At 53.7% G+C, this 18,332-nt stretch overlaps 6 protein-coding genes across 6 annotated transcripts; 3 read left to right on the forward strand and 3 right to left on the reverse strand.

Moving 5' to 3' along the window:
* Positions 1–78: 78 nt before the first annotated feature.
* On the reverse strand, positions 79–3,241 carry HER10_EVM0003152 (uridine kinase). The gene is made up of 10 exons (XM_035472837.1): positions 2,550–3,241; positions 2,400–2,477; positions 2,301–2,350; positions 2,043–2,187; positions 1,948–1,990; positions 1,800–1,885; positions 1,717–1,744; positions 1,624–1,665; positions 1,342–1,573; positions 79–1,288 (listed from the first exon to the last, which is right to left on the reverse strand). The coding sequence occupies exons 1-10, from the start codon at positions 2,730–2,732 to the stop codon at positions 805–807; spliced, it is 1,371 nt and encodes a 456-aa protein (XP_035326672.1). The 5' UTR covers positions 2,733–3,241; the 3' UTR covers positions 79–804.
* A 579-nt stretch (positions 3,242–3,820) lies between these two features.
* On the forward strand, positions 3,821–5,792 carry HER10_EVM0008879 (ran binding protein in the microtubule-organising centre). Its single transcript, XM_035478387.1, has 4 exons — positions 3,821–4,077; positions 4,176–4,252; positions 4,499–4,694; positions 4,882–5,792. Exons 1-4 carry the CDS (start codon positions 3,982–3,984, stop codon positions 5,332–5,334), a joined length of 822 nt encoding a protein of 273 aa, XP_035327101.1. The 5' UTR covers positions 3,821–3,981; the 3' UTR covers positions 5,335–5,792.
* Positions 5,793–6,104: 312 nt separating this feature from the next.
* On the reverse strand, positions 6,105–7,091 carry HER10_EVM0004988 (uncharacterized protein). The gene is made up of 3 exons (XM_035474614.1): positions 6,803–7,091; positions 6,608–6,718; positions 6,105–6,530 (listed from the first exon to the last, which is right to left on the reverse strand). The coding sequence occupies exons 1-3, from the start codon at positions 7,003–7,005 to the stop codon at positions 6,221–6,223; spliced, it is 624 nt and encodes a 207-aa protein (XP_035326822.1). The 5' UTR covers positions 7,006–7,091; the 3' UTR covers positions 6,105–6,220.
* Positions 7,092–7,221: 130 nt separating this feature from the next.
* HER10_EVM0012962 (uncharacterized protein) lies at positions 7,222–8,683 on the forward strand. Its single transcript, XM_035482336.1, has 5 exons — positions 7,222–7,422; positions 7,507–7,521; positions 7,747–7,900; positions 7,965–8,030; positions 8,138–8,683. Exons 1-5 carry the CDS (start codon positions 7,375–7,377, stop codon positions 8,161–8,163), a joined length of 309 nt encoding a protein of 102 aa, XP_035327437.1. The 5' UTR covers positions 7,222–7,374; the 3' UTR covers positions 8,164–8,683.
* Positions 8,684–9,205: 522 nt separating this feature from the next.
* Positions 9,206–14,238, forward strand: HER10_EVM0012685 (uncharacterized protein). Its single transcript, XM_035483185.1, has 3 exons — positions 9,206–9,689; positions 9,889–10,381; positions 10,443–14,238. The coding sequence occupies exons 1-3, from the start codon at positions 9,624–9,626 to the stop codon at positions 13,502–13,504; spliced, it is 3,621 nt and encodes a 1,206-aa protein (XP_035327415.1). The 5' UTR covers positions 9,206–9,623; the 3' UTR covers positions 13,505–14,238.
* A 257-nt stretch (positions 14,239–14,495) lies between these two features.
* Positions 14,496–16,630, reverse strand: HER10_EVM0003043 (CFEM domain-containing protein). Its single transcript, XM_035472731.1, has 8 exons — positions 16,404–16,630; positions 16,161–16,302; positions 15,910–16,088; positions 15,799–15,835; positions 15,652–15,719; positions 15,166–15,554; positions 15,023–15,090; positions 14,496–14,927 (listed from the first exon to the last, which is right to left on the reverse strand). Exons 1-8 carry the CDS (start codon positions 16,440–16,442, stop codon positions 14,587–14,589), a joined length of 1,263 nt encoding a protein of 420 aa, XP_035326666.1. The 5' UTR covers positions 16,443–16,630; the 3' UTR covers positions 14,496–14,586.
* Positions 16,631–18,332: the final 1,702 nt, after the last annotated feature.

Raw genomic sequence — 18,332 nt, forward strand, 5'->3', positions numbered from 1 at the left:
GTCATTGTTCGGTTAAGCCGAAGGTTGCCTCCCATGCAATTACACCAGATAGGCCAGAATATTCTCCAAGGTGCCTTGCCCTACTTGTCTACGGATATTACTGACTACTATCCTTATGGATGAGTCCTCTGATGCATCAGGCGAACAAGTAAAGAAGAAAATTCTTTACCGAAAGAAGAGCAGAATCCGACCGCATATCGCCGTCACCGACAACGAATCTCGGACTTTCGTCCCAACACCTCAGTTCCGTTGTCGGCGCCGCGATCTCACGGTCGTCCGAGCTGATAAGATCCTTCTAAAGAGGACCAACTAGAAAAAAAAGGGTCCTTTCTCGGCCTGAAATCTGAATACTCGTCTAGCGAGAAACTGTGATCTCAGTCAGCGGCGTCCAAATGCCCCCTGCCGCGGGAGCCGTACGTCTCCACCGCCATGTCCACTCCTCGGTGTCTCGTTCGGCCAATTTGTAGCCGCATTGGGAGCCAATGACGAGAATCGTAGCCGTGAATCCGGGATCCGTCCAGAAGTGCCAGAGTGCGAACAAGGCGAAGCCGCGAGAGACATATATGCGAGGCAATGGATCTTGCAGGCCGTCTGGCAGGCGAATCTGCGGCCTTTTCCAGAGGGACGGGTTCCAGCCCTTGAGGACCCTCAAGTCTCATGAATCAAGCAGCCTTACTCCATGGCATTACGATGCACTTTTGCAATAGGATCTTTTCTGTTGCCACTTGAGCACTCATCGATTTTGCTACAGCGACAGGCTCGGCGCAACTCGGCCGGGTTATACAAGTATATATATGCCTACGGCTAGCATCGGAAGTACTTCTTCTCAACCCAGCGGTCCTCAATATCTGCAAGCATGTTGCATAGAACAATGGTGATACCAGGAAACACCTTTGCAAGACGGTGTACACCCAGTCTTCCGGCAGCATAGCACGCCAGCACAATCTTGTCCTGGGCAACGCCGTGGTCTACGAGGACTTGGACAGCCATCAGCGCGGCACCTCCGCTGGCCATCTGTGTGTCGATCAACAAGACCGACTCGTGAGAGTCAATGTTGTCCGGGAGCTTGAGATAATGCAGCTCGGGCTCTCCCGTCCGCACGTTGGACTGGATCAGAATTCTGCCTGTCCGCATGTCGGGGACGACCCTCTTCAAGGCCGTCTCAAAGGCGGCACCGCCACGAAGGACAAGCACCGCACTGACATCGCCCGTAGCTTGGAGTCCGTTGTACTTGTAACCTTGGGGCGTGGCAATGGTCTTTTCTCTGAATTGCACATTGTTGAGTGCCCTATGGTTGTTAGCTCGTCATTCAAACTTTCACCCAGCAGGCAATCTACTCACTGCTCAATCAGAAGACACGCGAGGCGGTCAAAGTAGAATATAAAGTCTTCCGCAGAGGTGTCGATATCCTGAATAATGGTGCTCATGCCTCTCAGTTGCGGTGACTGGTCGAGAATCACGACTCTGTCAGACAGAGGATCACTGGCAGCAGCCAACTCCAACTGCGTGAGTGCTGCCCGGTGGTGGGTTGACTTTTCGATCAACTTGCGCTCAATGTACTGAACAACCATGGCTAGACTAGGTATTAGTTATGAAGCTGCACGGACATGATGATATGCTTACCCATAGCTACGCGATTCTCGATACCTCTCGGCACGATGATGTCTACTTGCGGTCAGTCTCTACGAAGCATCTGAAGCGGCTCGGCTAGTTTACCTGCGACTTTGCGCTGTGGCTCGACGAACTGGACACAGACATGTTAGGAAAGTCCAATACGATTTGGTGATGGAGCTCTTTACTTTTTCAAAGTTTGGTTTCACAAACTTGAACCACTGCTTCATGATGCCATCTACGTCACGGCCACGCTCCTTGACGTCTCTCAACACTTTACGTTGCAAGGTCAGCCGTGTGCCAGTTACTTCACGTCCCAGGCTGCCTGCGACTTACCTCTGCGTGACAAACACGTATCGGCATCCGCCTCGCAGAATATCTAAGCCACAGTCAAGAGTTGATCATAGTTTGATTTGATGGGATTGAAATACCCTCATATCCAGAAGATCAATAATGCGGGGGTCATGGAGGGCAAAGATTCCTTCCAGGATGATGACGTGAGGTGAGTAGATGGTTGTGGTGTTGTCCAGCCTTTGATGCTTAGAGAAGGAGTAAATGGGAATTTCAGCCCGTTTTCTAAGACCAATTATTATCATGAAATTAAACATTGACGTCTGACATGTTGGCCTTCAGACTAGAAGAAGAGTCTCATGAAGCAAATTGGAAAGCGAAGATGTTACAAGACTTACCCAGCCTTCAGATCGCGCAAGCATTGCACAAGTACATTAAAGTCAATTGCCTGACTTTGGTCAACATGCATGCTAGCGGCACGAGGGCGCAAGTCTTACATCTGGCGCGTCAAAGTCAAAGTCATTGTCAAAAGCCCTCTTTGACTCCTCGGGACTCAGGGGATTGTAGAAAGAGTCCTATATTCGGATCGAGTCAGGGGAGGGGCCATCGTCGCAAGCCGCCGGTTGGCGGGGTAAATGCACACATACCATGGACAAAATCACCACCCAGGGCAGATTCAGCTTCCTCACAATGGCGTGCGACAGAGTCGACTTTCCAGAGCCGGAACTGCCAGCAATGCCAATGATGCTGACATCTGCCCACGGTGGTGAGTAGTGAGTCCGCCGCTGGATCGTCACATGAGACTCGGTGCCGCTGTGGTTGTCTGCCATTATTTGAGCTGAGAGGCGGAGGTCGCCGACGTCGATGCGCGGGGCAGGCTGGTGGTGGTTTATCGGGTAGCTACAGCTTTGTCCTCGGATTCTGCAGCGAAGTGAGAGATAGACAGGCGGACGGAATAACCAACGACGTGAGGAACAAAGACTGCAGGTGTCGACGGCTTTGATGTTTGCTCCCTTCGCAATGGAAGGGGGGAAGAAGCAAAGATGAAGTCTGAGGATATAAAAAATGAAAACACTGGCTAAAAGGCGACCTCCAGGGTCCAGTCCCCAAAGATAAGCGCTGAGGGGGATGTATGCTTGCTTGACTTTGACAACCTAAGCCCGGTGGATGGTGGAGCTGGCCGGGCTACCTAGATCTGATGTTGAAGGTAACCGAATGGAAGGTACCTGCCACAAAGCTTGCTGATCAGACGGGAGCCACGAGAGGGGAAGTTGTCTTTTGCTGTTTCTATAGGGAAGGTGGGTTGTACATCTTGGAGATGTTAGAGACAAGTTCAAACAGCCTGATCAAAAGAGAGAGGCTGTGCTCGCGTGCTATCTTTCCTCAAAGCATCAAGTCTGGTTCTCCAACGGAACATCTCGTGTACTGTACCTAGAAGTGAACGATCCAATAGCGGGCTGGGCTCACACAGGTGGGCGGAAAATACACAGGGTCCAGATGACCGCAGCTGTGCCTACGCAGGACAGCAGCCCGCAGGCACGATGCGTCGTTGCGGTTGCTCAAGTGCTTGCTGTGGTACTCTGTACACCTCAGCTGAGGGCAGTGCGGTATTAGCTCTGGTACCTGCCTCTCTTGTGCTTGCGGTGGGTCGCGCCCTGTGCTTTTTGCCCTGTTCAACCCCAGTTGTGGCCCCCCAGGCTGCCTGGCTGCTCTCAGCGCCTTACCTGCCTTACCTTGAAAGTAAGGTACCTTGCCTTAGGTAAAGAGGGCATGTGCTCGGATTACCTAATTATGGCTGCCCCACGCCAGGTGGTCCGGCTGATCCTGCGATTGGCCCTCTGCAGCCGCAAACTCTGGAACCGAATAAAGCTCCGCTCCAGCCTCTTTCTCTTTGTTCTGACGTTTCTTCCTTCTTCCACATCCAATCCCATTTCTTCCTCAGCATCTTTTCTTTCAAAGACCTCCTTCGCACAACAAAACAAACGGGAGCTCGACTGGCCACTCAAATGTGACGACGGCCCAGCCCAGAGCCTGTCTGATCCTGCCTTGCTTTCCCTGCATTTGCGCACTTCCCATCGCATGTCAGGACTGCCGGACATCAACGACCCAACAGCCATAGCAGTCTGGAATAGAGCTGCTGCGCGTCTCGTGCGGGAGACGTTGGAGAGAATCATGGTCCGTTGAGCTCCCCGTGTGCCAGTGTGCCAGTGTATACATCCATGCTGGCCACGCCGTTTTGGTTGTCGTTGGCAGCTAGCTAAGATGTCATCCAGACTTCGTCTGCGTCGACTGCTACACCCATGAAGCATGCCTTCGAGAGGCGTGTTCAGGACGTCAAGTCGCCCAAAAGGTAAGCCTTTCTCTCTTCTCATCTTCTTCCGCGTCTTAGCCCGGCGCTAGCTCCGAGGCTACGTCTGACGCTTCCCCTCCCCCCTCCCAGCTCACATGATGATCAACTATCAAATGGGAATCTCTCCTAGCAATTACCATGCGGAGAACTCGATATAAAATAACCCTGACACTTTTGCTGTTTTGCACATTTTTACGTGGTTCGAACTACAGCCAAGAGGACATCTGTGCTAACATGGACTCTCAGCGACATCAACGCCCTGATCCTCGATTACTTGACGATGGAAGGTTACCCTAACGCTGCCGCAAAATTCAGCAAGGAAGCCAACCTCCAACCCCACCAAGTCGACGAGACGATCAAGGTCCGCCAGCAGATCCAAAAGTCCATCCACACTGGAAGCATTCAGTACGCCATCGAGGCCCTGAATGACTTTGACTCAGAGGTTAGTTGTTTACTCTTCGCAACATTACACCCCAATCGCAGTGATTAGACATCGAGTTATCATGCACCACTCATAGCACCTTCGGGACACTTTGATGAGGAACAACCACTTTTTGATGAGCTTTCGCCTTATACACTACTTGTCGGCATGTTTCTGCTTTGTACACATGTTCTAACAAGTCGTCTAGATCCTGGACCGCGATCCAACGTTGCACTTTGCGCTGCTTCGCCTCCAACTTGTGGAGCTCATTCGGGCGTGCACAAACACACCTGGCGGGGATATCACTCCTGCCTTGTCATTCGCCACGAACCATCTTGGACCGCGTGCACCGACCGACTCGCGCTTCCTCAAAGACCTGGAAGAGACGATGGCGCTGTTAGTGTTCCCGCACAACGATCTCGAGCCGCAGTTGGCAGCCATCTTGCATCCAGACCTGAGACGGGATGTTGCAGATGATGTCAACAAGGCCATCTTGCAGCGTCAGTCGGAGCGCAGGGAAGCCGCGATCCGACAGCTGGTCAAGATGAGGGCTTGGGCTGAGTCTGCTGCGAGAGCGGAGAAGAAGCCCCTCCCTGAGAGAATCGGTCTCGGCTTAAACGGAGACGAGAGCGATGGCCACGACCCAATGATGCTCTCGTAGAGCAACAGTCTTGAGGACTACAACAGCGACAAGGAGAATCGTGACCTTCTTCAAGAGGGTCCGTTGAATGAGGGCCATGGGCGAGAAACAAACGATCTTGATCGGTATCTCCTTTACAGACCGATTACCTCCCAGGTCGAGGAATAGAATCGCATCCTGGGGGCGGAGAGTTATCACGATGGCGTAGCCCATGTCGCTGACGACGCTAAAGACCGCCGTTTGGTTGAGTTGATCATGGAATATTATGAAGAGGAACATGATGGCTAGAAAATAGCGCATGGAGTTAAAGAGCAAGCAGGGTTTGACTTGGGGATACGGGCCAGGATTGGCTAATCTTGGAGGCGTTACACCATTCGGTTACGACTGAATGAAATTATGGTACATACATCTTTAATGGTTCACGACATCGGGTCAACAGATGACCGATAAAGGAATAGAAGCCATCATGGCAATTGCGAACTCTACACTATACCCTCTTTTGAAATATTCTGTGAGAAAATGGCCTGTCATGTCTGGCCTCTCTGTGACTATCGGTAACCCATTTTACCTACCTACGCGGTAGCTTCTAACCGTGCCGCAAGATAGGTAGATAGCATGGAGGCTCATGATATGAGTGGAGACTTTCGAGCCAATCACAATTGGAGAAAGTCCGATTACAGCTCAGCATACTGAGTTTCCCGTATGTTCATCGAGGAACCCAGCTTCAATATCAAAGTCACGTTGAATTCCGATAATGTTTCAAATTTTTATTACTTTCTTTACCAAACCCCCTCTCCTCACCAGGTTACAGGTCTACCATGGGGGTACAAACGGTCTTTGGAAAGTCTTATATACAAGTGATACTCCGTACAAAAATATCGCTCCCACTCTGTCTTGGCTCTCCCCTCTATTTGGTCCGAATGTGCTTAAGCTTCTTGGGCGAGTACAAAAAGTTGTTGGCGTACGCCTTGGGCTTGATCCGCCTCGACTGCGGCTCCTGGACAAAGTACTCGTACCCTTGCTTCTCGGCGAAGTGGATGGCGTCCTCCTTGGACTTGAAGTTGAGCTTGGTGCCCTGCATCATGTCGGCCGACGACTGCCAGCCCATGAGGGGGTTCTCCCAGCGGTGGCCCTTGGGGAGGATGTCCCAGTCCATGCGCCAGTGGTGGCCCTGCCAGTTGCCTGATTGCGTTGCGGGCTTGGATTCCTGGTAGATGCTGTGAGGGTTTCCGTCGTTAGCTTTTGCGATCTTCTTCTTTCTTTCTCCGTCGTCTGGGATAAAGGCTATGCGTACCGGACTGTGCGAGCCTGGAGCTCCATGGGGGCACCGGAGATGACGGCGGCTTGGATGAAGGGGACGTCTTCGCTGCCGTTTTGGAGCTTCTTGGGCGTCGGGGTGAAGGTACTGCAAGAACACAACCCAATTAGCACTTGTCCCGTTCACCCGACTCAATGCAAATCATGCGGCAATTCTTCGGATGCTCCTCACGAGGTGGCCTTGTCGGCGGCGATGCTGTAGTCGGGCTCGTTCTGCTCGGTCGAGGGGGCCACGGCGGCGGGCTGCTGTGTCGTGGTGCCGGTCGTGAGCTGGCTCTCGAATCGGCGAGCGGTTACGGGCGCGGAGACGGAAGCCCGGAAGGGAGCGGCGCTCCGCAGCAGGCGGGCTGCGTTGTAGGCGCGGAGGGATGCCATTGCGACGTGTGGGGGATGGGTGTTGGCTTCCCTTCAATTGTCGTCGTGGGACGAATTGGGTAGGTCTGGGAATGCGATAATGGTGGTGGTGGTTGATGGTACGGCACTGGACAAGGCGGAAGGGCCTTGCCTTGCTTGGGGGGTGTCCCGGATTGGAGCGCGCTGATTGGTCGCCGCAAGAACCTTGACCCGAAAGAAACGAGTGCTTTTCGTTCAAACCTCACTTTCGGCAAACGGAGCGTCACCCTCGTCTGTCACAGCCATCAGCCTTCCTCCCCTCCACGTCGAAATCGATAAAGTCAATTGATCCGCTCAATTGACCGTTTGCGCCGAGCGATCCTTCCGATTCTTCGATACCCCAAAGTCACCATGAGCTTCGTCCCCCGCCGCGGTCTCTCGACCCTCATCCCCCCCAAGGTGCGATTTGATCCCTCTGTCCGACCGACGACCGGCAGCTCTGCTATTGAACCCGGAGAAGTATACTGACATTGGTGCACACAGGTCGCCTCTCCCAAGGTACGATTATAATCCCGACTCACGTTTTTTTTTTTTTTTTTCTTTGATGGATGCGAGGTTTGGATGGGAAAGGTTACCCGGCGAATTCGGAGGTTCGGGCGCGGGATACGGAGGAGCGACAAGGACGGAGCTACTCGGAGCTATGGATTTTCTCGATAACAACATCAACAACGAGAAGCAATACGGATCACAGAAAAACAGGGCTAACATGACAAACTCGAACAGGCCCTTGGCGCGGACCCTAACGCCGTTCGCATGCAGCGCGTTGTCAACTTCTACGAGAAGCTCCCCCGTGGTGCCGCACCCGAGGCTAAGCCCACTGGCATCCTCGGCCGTTACGCCGCCAAGCACTTCAGCGGCAAGAACGCCTCTGCGAAGCGTATGTTGCCTCTCTTGCGAACGAAGGTCTGGCATGGGACAGGAGACTGACTGTTGTTGTATAGCCATCATCCACGCCCTTGGCCTCCTCCTCGTCATTGGCTACGCTCAGAACTACTACTTCCACCTCCGTACGTCAAACCCCCTTGAACATAGCAGTTCGGATGAAGTTCCAGAAAGACGAATAAGACGGACAAGACGGACAACAGTTTGGCGATATTTTGCTAACGATTGACAGGCCACCACAAGAACAATGCTCACTAAGCGACTCCCATCTGGTTGTAGTCCAGCCTCTGGCTGTGTAATGGCATTGGGACCGTGTATATAAGAATTAGAACCTATTCTCCAGGAGGAGGCTCCTCGGCAATTTCCTTTTTCGTGTCCAGCGTGTATTCCTCCCTCGAATGTGAAATGGACAGAAAGAAAAGCGCGGTCTGATGAAAAGACATGAACAAAAAGAGGATGGCCTGGGATGTTTTCGTTCTCGGTCTTTTGTAGAGCCGCTGACAAGTCGAGCCGAGGGTTTGTTTCAGCTAGTCTAAAGATTAACTGAGTGGTATTGCGTAATGCTCATCCGGCTCAAACTTCCCAGGAAACCCGATGTGATGTGATGTATACAGTCAGGAAGAGAAGAAACGGGCGGCAGTGATCAGTAATGAATGAATATGAGGCCACCATTGAGTTTGGTTTACCAGGTGCTGTCTGCCTTACGATTATTGAGGTAATTCAAAGTCGGTCTCAAAGCAACGACAGTACTATTAGTTTCAATGGATTTAACACAGACGGATAAAACAACTGTCAGTCAGAGAAGTGCGTCCATGAATGCTCAGACGGAGAGGCGCTCATCAATGCACTGGCACACTGGCACACTGGATCCAAGAATAGCCCCGTTGGGATGTCGGGGGATCCCGCGTTGTTTCCTCTCGCCAGCGCTGCTTTCCCCAGCCCGCAAAGCCAGCGCTTTCCGCACTAGGCCGAGCTGAGCCATGACCAAAACACAGTGTTGGGAGGCCACAGTGCACGAGGCTGACACACTGTCACAGCCTTCTTGGGCACCCAGTGACCACGTCGGCGAGCAGGTACCCATCGCGTCCCCACTGTTTTCCCTCACCTTACCTGCCTCTCTCCCCTCACAGTAAGCACTGGAAGCACCACTACAGTGACTGGACAGGTGGACAGCACACAGCGCTGGAGACACTGAGCAACTTTGGCTGCTCCCCCTACCCGCTGCCGCACGCTAATCCCTGATTAGGCGACTGCAGCTTCTCTAAGGAAAATCGACCTCACAACCATCACAGCCGCATAGGTGTGCCCTTCTCTACCACCACCTCACCCCCATCAGCCCAGCGCTCCTTTTTTTTTCCTCTTTTCACTTCCAACCCTCCCCTTCGGACGCTGTACCTCGACGACGCCGACGACGAAGCCGACGACGTACGTCTTGCTGGTAGGGGAACTATCCGAATCCGCGACTCCCACGATCGCATTCGCCCCGCGATTCGAATACACGAAACCGCTCGATTTCTGCGACTCGTCGCTCCCCCCGGTCCATACATACCTACCTAGTAACTCCATCACCAAATCCGACCAACCACCAACCACCACCACCACCACCATCTCGGCCTTCAACTATCTTACACACCCACACTCCCAGGACAAGTCCTTCTAGTGACTCGAGCTCGGAACAGCCAAACCTCGCTCTTCCAGCGCAGAACATCCGACGACGTATGATGGCAACTGAAGCCACCCTCGCCGCCCCCGTTGATGCTTCTGTCCATTCTGACCCCAAGCTCGTGAGTTCCCTCTTTTCCCCTCCTTCCCAGCAGCCCCAGCCTCACACCGCTGGCGCCCTGCCCCATCGCCGGATGATCTCCGCGTCCCCTCTTCACTCGACTTCATTCGTCATTCTACCCTATGCGAAAACTCACCCTGTCACTCTGTCGCTTGCCATTTGGCTAACCTAGGATCCTTTCGGAACCCTCCGCCGAACAGACTAACGACGCTGATATCGACTCCCAAAATGTCGGTCCAAATCGCGCGAAACTGAACGGTAGTCCCGCCGTCGATGACTTAGAAAATAAGCACATCACCGGTGTCGAAGATCAACTCAATTCAGCAGATGTTAGTGTTAGTGGAGGGTCGGATACGGAGGCATCGCGGGCGGCTCGAGATGGAGAAAAGGGACACGGCAGGACGTCGTCGACCGTCAAGAAGCCCGCAACCTTCAAGGCTGTCTCGGTCAACAAGACCTTCCTCGCATCAAAGGGCCCTACCATTTCCTCGGCGACCAAACCCGGCGAAAAGACGAATTCGACCTCGATCCTGAGCTCCTCGCCATCAGGAACCTCGACTCTGTCTTCACGACCGAGACTAGTCGCAAAGTCGGGCACTGGCACAGGTTCTTCACCGGGACTCAAAGCGGCTGCCAACGGCGCCAAGCCTGCCGCCGGCCCTGACCCCAGCGCAGTATGGAACAAGAATCGACGTAAGGCGACTACTAGGTCTTTGAGGTGGTTGCGGTCATGTGCTAATATAACGAACCTCAGCTGTCCCTACCCCGGAACCTAAAAAGCTTACGGACGAAGAACTTAAGAAGTATGGCATCCATATGGCAAGCCGTCTTGCCCCCGAAAGCGGACAGTCGGCACAGGGAAATTGGGCAGATATAGAAGACGACGACGACGACTGGGCGCCCGAGACCATCACTTGGACTGATGGTACCAAGACCACCCTCCCGCATCCCGACGAAGTACCTGCGCCGCCGCCGCCCGAGCCGACTCCTGCGCCACCGAAAGAGAAGGTTATTGAAAACCCGAAATCTCCTGTACCACCGCCTCGAACCACTGCTTCGCCCTCGATTAAGACTGGCGGGCTTGCATCTGGCAAAGGGCTCATCCTCAAGGCTGGGTCTGCCGAAAAGCCCACGCTTGTCGCCAAACCACCTGCGCCTCCGACGCCAGTGAAATCGCCCTGGGCACCTCTGCCTCCCGTAGAGAAGGCTCCTCCGCCAGTCATCGCCGAGCCGCCTGCTGCTCAGCAAGGCGCGAGATACCCTCCGAGAGACCACGCGACTAATAATAACGTTCCGCCCTACCATGCCAAGGAGATTGCTGCTGATGACTTCAATCGATCAGCTTGGAGAGAAGGCGGTCCTCCAGGCGGTAACCGAGAATTGTTCAACTCGCAATCTGGGCGTTATGAGCCGGTACCGGCCGATCGAAGAGGCTCCTTCCGATCTGACGTCCATCCTAGGCAACCGGCAGTGTTACAACGCCCGTCCCAGTCCGATCATCCGGAGCCCTCTGCCGCTTTCCAAACGAGCAGAAACTCTGTGCCCGACGGTCCCATGGGTAGGCGCCGTGGATCTTCTGTTGCTAGCGGTGGTAGCGGATCCTACTTGCAACGGCCAGGCAAGGGACATGAGCTTCCGGGTCCTCCCCAGGACTTGCTGAGTGCTCGGAGAGGCTCTATGGCTGGCTCGGTTGAAAGTCCCATGTCCCCGCGGAACTTTTCGCCTTCGGGCTTACAACATGGTCCACGGATGCACGGCAATCAGCAGTGGCAACCCCGACCATCCCCCGGGACCAACCATGCCACCCTACACTCAGCTGGCCCTCAGACAGACGGAAGACCAGCCCCACCGCCACCGATGGCGCGATTGGAGGAGGATCTTGAGATGCAGAAGAAGGTCATGCGTGAGAAACGCGAGTTGGCAATGCAGAGGCGACGCGAAGAGGAGGCTCGTGAGGAAGCTGCGAGAAAAGCGCGCATCGCGGCGAAGTTGGAAGCCATGGGGCCAGCCCCAGAACGCAAAAGTGACAAGAAGGAGGCTTCGCCAGAGAGTTCCAACGCGGCCCCAGCACAGGCACAATCTCGACAAGACGGTTCTACTGCCCAGGAAGCCGGTTCAAAGCCGCCTGCCGCGGGCTCCGATACATCGGTCGTCCCGTCAACTCCCGCCAACGCCAACGACAAGCCTTACGGCGAAAGACCCGTCACCGCAGGCGGAGAGCATGCAAGACGACCAAGTGGCTCGGAGGCAAGGCCGCCCAACTCATGGGTTGCACCTACGCCTCAACAAGAGCGGCTTCCGACTTGGGGCGCGGCTGCGGCTGGCCCTCAGGCTCCTCGTAACGTCTGGGGATCGCCTAACAATGATCGCGGACTGGGCAACGGCACCTTTAATACTGACTTGGGCCGTTTGCCAGAGCCTCAAGCAGCAGGAAAGGGTCCAGCACCCATCGCACCACCCAGCGCGCAGCGAGCGCAGGTCCAGATTCCACCGGTCACCCAGGCTCGTCCCACTACGGGTAATGCTCGCGAAGTGAATGAGATGAGAAATAGATGGGCTCACTCGGTTCTGGAAGGCGACAAGATAGTACTCGACGAGAAGAGATCGCAGCGCCTCGAGCGTGATCGGAGTCTGGTGGAGCGCGGGCTCACTATTGAACAGGCCCAAGCCACGATTAAAGATACTTGGCGCCCATCCGGAGATGGAAGACGCGATCCTGCACACGTTATTCACCACGATGTTCGCGCTGCTGGGTCTGTCGACCACTCATCTGTGCTACCTCCTACAGGACCATCGGCCGCCACTCAATCTCGAAGCTCCTCTAGATTCTTCCCTCCTAGGGACAACAGACATGATTCCACAGCTTCGCATGCGGAACCATCGAGGCCTAACTCACCTTCCCCGCCGCCCCCGGATATGCTCGGCCACCCGGCCTTCGATGGAGACGCCATGCACCCTCACGTATCTCTCCCCCGACCGCATCCCGTTGTGAAGTTACCACCTTCAGCTGCGGCGGCGCAGTCAGCGGCACCCAGATCTACTGGGCCATTTGCTTGGGCAACGCCAGCCGGTTATAAGGATGGTCCAGGAACTCATGGCCGCGGACCTTACCAGCAGAACCACGTGTCCCAGCGGTCGCAAGATTCAGCAGGAAACGAGAATTGGCAAGATAGGATCAACAACCTACTCACGGGACGAAAGCCAAACTCTCCACCAAAGGCACCTGGTGTCGAGCCTGTCACTAAAAGTGCTCTCGACTATTCCGGTCACTACAATCCGGCTACCGTCTCTCTACCTCGCTCAGCCACCCAGAACTTATCAGACGATGTGAAGTCTTTCACTACAAAGCCACCGGCAGAGGAATGCTTCGAGGAACAGGAAATGGGGTCGCTTCCTCGCATTCATCTGCCCCATAAGACTCCGGAGGCTGCTTGGCAACCTGCTGCCGCCCCTATTAAGCCTCTGCCGAGGCGTTTCTGGGTTTCCGATGTTGAGACTGTTCGTTCCCTGTGGTTTCCCCATGAGATGTCTACCAGCGGCAGCGTTTACCGCATTCTTCTTCCCGGTATGGGTGACGCGAGGACTGTCCCACTTCCTTTCTCTCGTTCAGGAAGCAATCCACGACGATCCAGCGGGCGTGGTGGTGGGCAGCGAGGATCGGGCCCGAGTCATCGTGGCGGCAAGGGACGGGAGCCTTCGTACTCTGGTGAAGCTAGCAGCTCGACACCTCCCCCCAGCCGGGGAGGCCGCGGTGGCTATCGCGGACGCGGGTCTGAGAACTGGTCCCGCAGGACTACGCCCACGCAGGCAGCCTAAGAGCTGTTCAAATTACAACTTGAAACCCTACACAACTTTGTTGACTTGTTGAGGTTAACATACACTACCAATCGCAGCCGGCAGTATCAACGGCCGACGAACACCGCATAAATATTGTTCCGCATGCTGTTACTGTGGCATGCCCGAACTGCTCCGCCACGAGCGGTAGGCAGTGTGTACCATCTCGAAAAATCGATTATTTTCACAGAGAGCGCTTTGCGTTTTCAGACTTTTACGGACCCTGATTTGATCGAATCGCTTTGGTCGGTCGGTATATGAGCTTGACCGGCCGGGAAATTTGGCCCAGACGGCCAAGACGCGGACAAATGGGGTGGATGGAAGCGAGAGCGAAGTCTTTTTGTGAATTTTATTCTCTTCCACTCTCACGACACACGAGCTCCATCTTCCCACCATTGAACAACACTCTCAACCCAATACGAGAACCCCCTTTTGCTCGGCTACATAGGTCAGAGGGGAAGAACGCTGGTCATGTTGACCAAGGTCCGGTGTTTCTTCGTACGATTCATAACCATGACACGCATAACGAACGGCCGGGAGGTCAAAGGAAGGTTGGCTGGCGGGTGTCCTGGGAGTATCGGAGGGGGCAACGCGGTCTTTTACAAACACCTGATGTGCAAAGGAGGTGAGATTACAGGACTCGGAAATGGATGAGTGTCTTTTTCTTACACAAGCGTTTACTCGGTCACTGCCAGCGGAAGGACAGACAGTAGCTGCTTGAGGGCAGTTGACGTCCGGGGTAATTGCCGTTCAGAAAATACACAAACAAATGATGAAAACTCCCTTTTCACTTGTGCCTCAATTCATGTCGTTTTGATTGTGAAGTTGTGATGATTACTAAGCCCCCGAGCTGCCGCAAAGTACGAGGGTGATTAAGGTGCTCTTCCATGAACTTTGCCAAGGCAGTGAATATCGATTCAGTACCGGTTGACATAAGTTGCAGGGTGAAACCCTTCATCGTCCAAAACAGAGACTCTATTGTGGCCAGTCTCAGACATGAGGTATCTTTGAGAGTCCAGTCTATTGGGAAGAGAAAAAAGAATACTATACAAAGGGGGTATATACTACAAATTACAGTGTACCTCCTGACGCCGAGTAGACGACCCACTCGGACTCGAAGGTTCCGCCGACGACGACGAATGCTCCTCCTCTCCTCCCTCTTCTCCTCCACCACCTCCTGTGTTCGTGCTCATAAACAAAATATCGCGAAGCTTCTTTGCCGAATCACCCGGCCTTTCGTGGCCGTGGTGGTGGTTGTGGTGGTGTTTGGGGCTTCCCAGCCCGACGAGACGGAGGAGTTTGGGGACGAGGTGGCGCCAGACTTGGCGGGTTGAGGGGAGGCATGCGACGATTATGCCGACGGAGAGTTCGATGTAGGACCACATGTGGAGGTAGAAGGCGTCGTCTGTAGCGAGGGAGAAGGGGGTTAGCATCGTGGTAGGTTGGGTGGGATGGGGTAGGTAGGTTGGTCTTGGTGATGGGGAGGTGGGGGGAGCTTACAGGTTGGATCTTGGAAGCCTTCGAGGCTTAGGAGGACTTTTAGACGTATTGCGCTAACGATTGTGATGCTATCGCAAGATGAGGTGTCAGCAACAACACATCCCGGGACATATCACACAAAGGGGGGGGGGGGTCAAACTCACACAACACCCAACGAAAACATGACCACAATCTCCACCTTTTGCCTCTTTCTCAAATTCAACCACAGCACCTGCGTAACAGGCAACCCCAGCATCCACACATCGAGCGCAATATTTATGGCGGCGTGCGCGATGAACATGGCATACACGTTAATACAGTACCCCGGGTGGCGGCCGTCCCAGCCCTCCCAGGCGTTGCTGAAGGGGCGGCACTGGTTCAGGTTCGCGACGGTGAAGGCGAGGCAGAACAGGAAGTTGAAGGTCTGGGTGAGCCAGAGGACGAGGCTGAAGGTGCGGCTGACCATGCTGAAGACGCGGATGTAGAAGAAGAGGATGGAGGCTTTGAGGGCGGAGATGGAGAGGGTGTAGATTACTTCGAAGGCGAAGAAGACCTGCGGGTTTTCCGAGTTGGTTTGTGAGCTTTCTGCGGCATGTTTTGTTGCTGTGGGATATTTGGGGATATGGTTTATGGTGGGATGCGTATCTTACTTGCATGAAGCGGGTTATCTCGTCGTAGGAGAGTGTCCATATATCTCGACCGATGCCTAGTTGATATCCTACTATTCTGTTAGATGAGCCCTTTCACCGGGTTTCTTCTGCACATCGTGAGAATGCCGAAGGGGAGAGGAAGTCTACCTTGAAACTTGGAAATGGCAAAAGAGAGGGAAAATAACTGCCAAAAAAAGAAAAACCTGTTAGCCAACCCACATTACAATCAAAAGTTCGGCAAGAACGTTAAAACCTTACATATCCTAAAAACAACGCGAAGTCGTCCGGCCCCCACGTCGACAGCCTCAGAAACTTGGAGAGCGTCCTCGCCAAAACGAAGACGGTGGTGATGATCACCAGCGAGACTTTGCCGGCTATCGACCCCGACTGGTGGTGATATGGATACCCGCACTTTGTCCATGTTACATTCTTGGCAACTGGGTGGACATCACTGTTAGCTAATGCTACCTAGGCATGGAAGGCCGGGGAGGGGGGGGGGGGTATCTCACGTAAAGACTGCTCCAGGTCACACACCGCACGTATACAGACGCGGAAGGCCTCGACGGCGGGCTTATCCTGGCACAGACATGTTGTCGTCAAGTTGGTAACGGCGCATGTCGTGATGTTGACGGCCTGCGTCAGACACGGAATCTAGAAGCATCAAAGAGGACATCGTCAGCTTCCTGTGATGTCGTGGTATCTTCAAACTCGAACCTCAAAGGCCGGTATCAGAGAAGGGGAGGCAAACTCACGGCACAGTCAGGCAGGCCATCCGCCAATTGCAGCGCCATCGATGGAACAGCTCAGGTAGATTTCGACAGCAGTATCGATCCGGGGGTTTTCCGTTGTACATGAGCAGTCTTTGCAGGCGGGAGGAGAAGGTCGTCGATTCAAGGAGGCATTACGACATATTTCTCGCGTCTATTCTTCCTGATTCTTCACCTCTTGGCTCACTTTTTATTCGATCCTCGCGGCTCATATGGAAAGGGGGAAAGGAGGAAGAGGGGGACTCGGGGACCCGTCTGGGGTCGACCGCCCCGGGGAAATAAACTGAGTTTATGTCTCATGGTTGAAGTGAATCGTTCCCTTGTTTGCGAAATGCTAAGATCAAAGAAAGACTATTTTGCTAACTAACGTGGTGATCGGAGGCCCGGGTCTAGCCTCTCCCAGGTACGGTGGCTTTTATTTCCGTTTGCGGACATCGAGGAAGAGAAACTAGGGAAACAAGCGATTGCGAAATTATACTTTTGAGCCTAGACAAGAGGAAAGTCGCTAATAGAGCCTCAAGCCCGCAAGCTTGATGATATCTGGTTTAGAGGAGAAAAACGAAGCAGTGACGTTGCTGGGATCCCGGTGGTTTGGTAACAGCTGTTGCGGCGAAAGCTGCTGTGCATGCATCCATCATCACCTGTCTTCCCCGTTGGAGGTTGCAAACTTGCAGGGGCGGACGCGGAGTGGGGGACCCGAGGTGTCGGGTTCGTCCGTCGTACATGCGGCCCCCTCCTCCACCGTCCCGGAGTCTTGGCATCTGTTTCTCTTCGTGATTATGGTAAACTTTAGTATTTTGTGATTACTTATAAACAGATCATATAACCTAGGTTGTTTTGAGGGATATGGTGAATGTCTTATCGCGAGAATAACTCCAATGCTAGTGTACTTGTAATGCGAAAGCGATGTATAATCACGTATTGCTGGAGTAATTCGTTTCTCCTCCATCCATAATTCCAAAAACACCATTATCTACTCCGGAGAGAGATGATATGGCCGACAAATTGTTCGCGACCCGTAGCTTGACCATCAAGTCTCCATTGTATACGCACCTGCCGAACTCCATAAATGAGGCAAACCCGCAAATCGACCAAGACTCAACGCACCCATTAGAGACATACCGCAACGAGTTTAACCCCGGCCACCGCCGCCGCCACAGACTACCACAATACCTCATAAACGATGAGACCCGGTCCCAAGCCACACACGCCTCTTCCGACCACATCCCAGCAAGAGAGAGAGAGAGTCTGTCGACATCAAAGGCTAGACCTGGGAAACCCCCCACTCGCGATGACGATATCTCGCACTTTGATGGTCTCCAGTTCTCCGTGCTTCAAGCCTTCCAATCCCAGCCTCCACGAGATCTTTTTAGTGCTTGATTGCCCCCTATCTCGCTGCGCCCTCGGTTACCTGGGGCCGAGCCTAGAATCGTGTTCTCCGAAGACCTTATTTAGAATTGTTTTGTGGCTGGTGAAAAGACGTAGCGAAGCGGGAAAGGCGCTCTCGATGTCATTCACTTAGTCATATCGCAAACCGAAGCCACAATACTGAATCCGCAATACTGCTCAATATTGCTACTGATGCGAGATTTCTAGGTGCCTTGCCAATATATCGAACGCAGTCACAACGGCTGAGGCGGAAAGTCTGCCCACGGGATTATCTCCAGCTCTAGATGTAGGTCCTTGAAGATGAGCTTATGAATATACCGCCCCGGGTCTGGCCTTTTTTGCTATGGAGAACTACTCATTCTCATGTTATCTGGCTTAATTTCTTCCTACCGGTATGAGACGTTTCGACCTGCGCCTTTATCTGTCTATACCTGCCTGTCCTCACTTGGGCGCTTTGTAGAAGTGATCCTTAGATAAATTTAACAGGAACAAATCAGCGAACCACGTTCACCTCCAAGGATCTTC

The sequence above is a fragment of the Colletotrichum scovillei genome (genome assembly GCF_011075155.1).
Source record: "Colletotrichum scovillei strain TJNH1 chromosome Unknown Contig00011, whole genome shotgun sequence".
Taxonomy (NCBI): Eukaryota; Fungi; Ascomycota; class Sordariomycetes; order Glomerellales; family Glomerellaceae; genus Colletotrichum; species Colletotrichum scovillei.